The sequence below is a fragment of the Condylura cristata genome, unplaced genomic scaffold, assembly GCF_000260355.1.
Source record: "Condylura cristata isolate star-nosed mole 26May11 unplaced genomic scaffold, ConCri1.0 scaffold00058, whole genome shotgun sequence".
Classification (NCBI taxonomy): domain Eukaryota; kingdom Metazoa; phylum Chordata; class Mammalia; order Eulipotyphla; family Talpidae; genus Condylura; species Condylura cristata.
In genome coordinates this window covers 816,368-816,910 of record NW_004567159.1, presented here as the reverse complement: position 1 = coordinate 816,910, position 543 = coordinate 816,368, and the positions used below count along the sequence as shown (strand labels likewise).

Genomic DNA, 543 nt, shown 5'->3' with positions numbered 1-543 from the left:
ACGGGCAGGAGCGTCCGTCTCACAATACACTGGGCGCCTTCTGGTTAACATTTTTATTATAGTATTTTCTTTTAAATTCATTCAAGACAAAAGAGAAAACAAGACGATGGTCCCGGGAGCAGGGCACAGCGCGCGGGCGGCCCGCAGCCGCTGTGCCCTTGGTTTCAGCAGTGAGTGGAGGCGAGATCTGGCCCTTCTGAAGTTCCGGGGGAGGGGCAGGGCGTGGCGTTAGTGGGGTGCTCGGAAATGCTATCGCTGTCGCGCTCCAGGCTGGAGTGGCCTCCGGTCGCCACGGAGTCCACCTGCACAGGGGTGAGGAGACGCGTCGGCGCCCGCTGCCGCGAGCAGGAGGCGCCAGGCGCGCCGGGTCTGCAGGGCCCTACCTGCCGCCTAGTTCCAGATCTTGAGGAAGCTGTCCCAGGACCCCGTGGCCACGGCCATCCCGTCGTCGGTCACCCCCAGGCAGCTGACGCGGTTGTCGTGTCCAGCCAACACACCTGGCGTGGAGGGGCCGTCACCGCCGGCCGGAGGGGCTGGCCACGC

The 543-nt window shown here is 64.8% G+C and overlaps 1 protein-coding gene across 1 annotated transcript in view; it reads right to left on the bottom strand.

Annotated features, from left to right (window-relative positions):
• Window positions 1–6: 6 nt before the first annotated feature.
• Window positions 7–543, bottom strand: part of GNB1 (guanine nucleotide binding protein (G protein), beta polypeptide 1) — a 5,537-nt gene continuing 5,000 nt past the window's right edge. The window contains exons 4-5 of the mRNA XM_012734555.1: window positions 384–497; window positions 7–302 (exon numbers count right to left, since the gene is read on the bottom strand). Of these exons, the coding sequence (XP_012590009.1) occupies window positions 391–497 (107 nt within the window). The 3' untranslated portion in view covers window positions 7–302; window positions 384–390. The remainder of the gene's footprint in view (window positions 303–383; window positions 498–543) is intronic.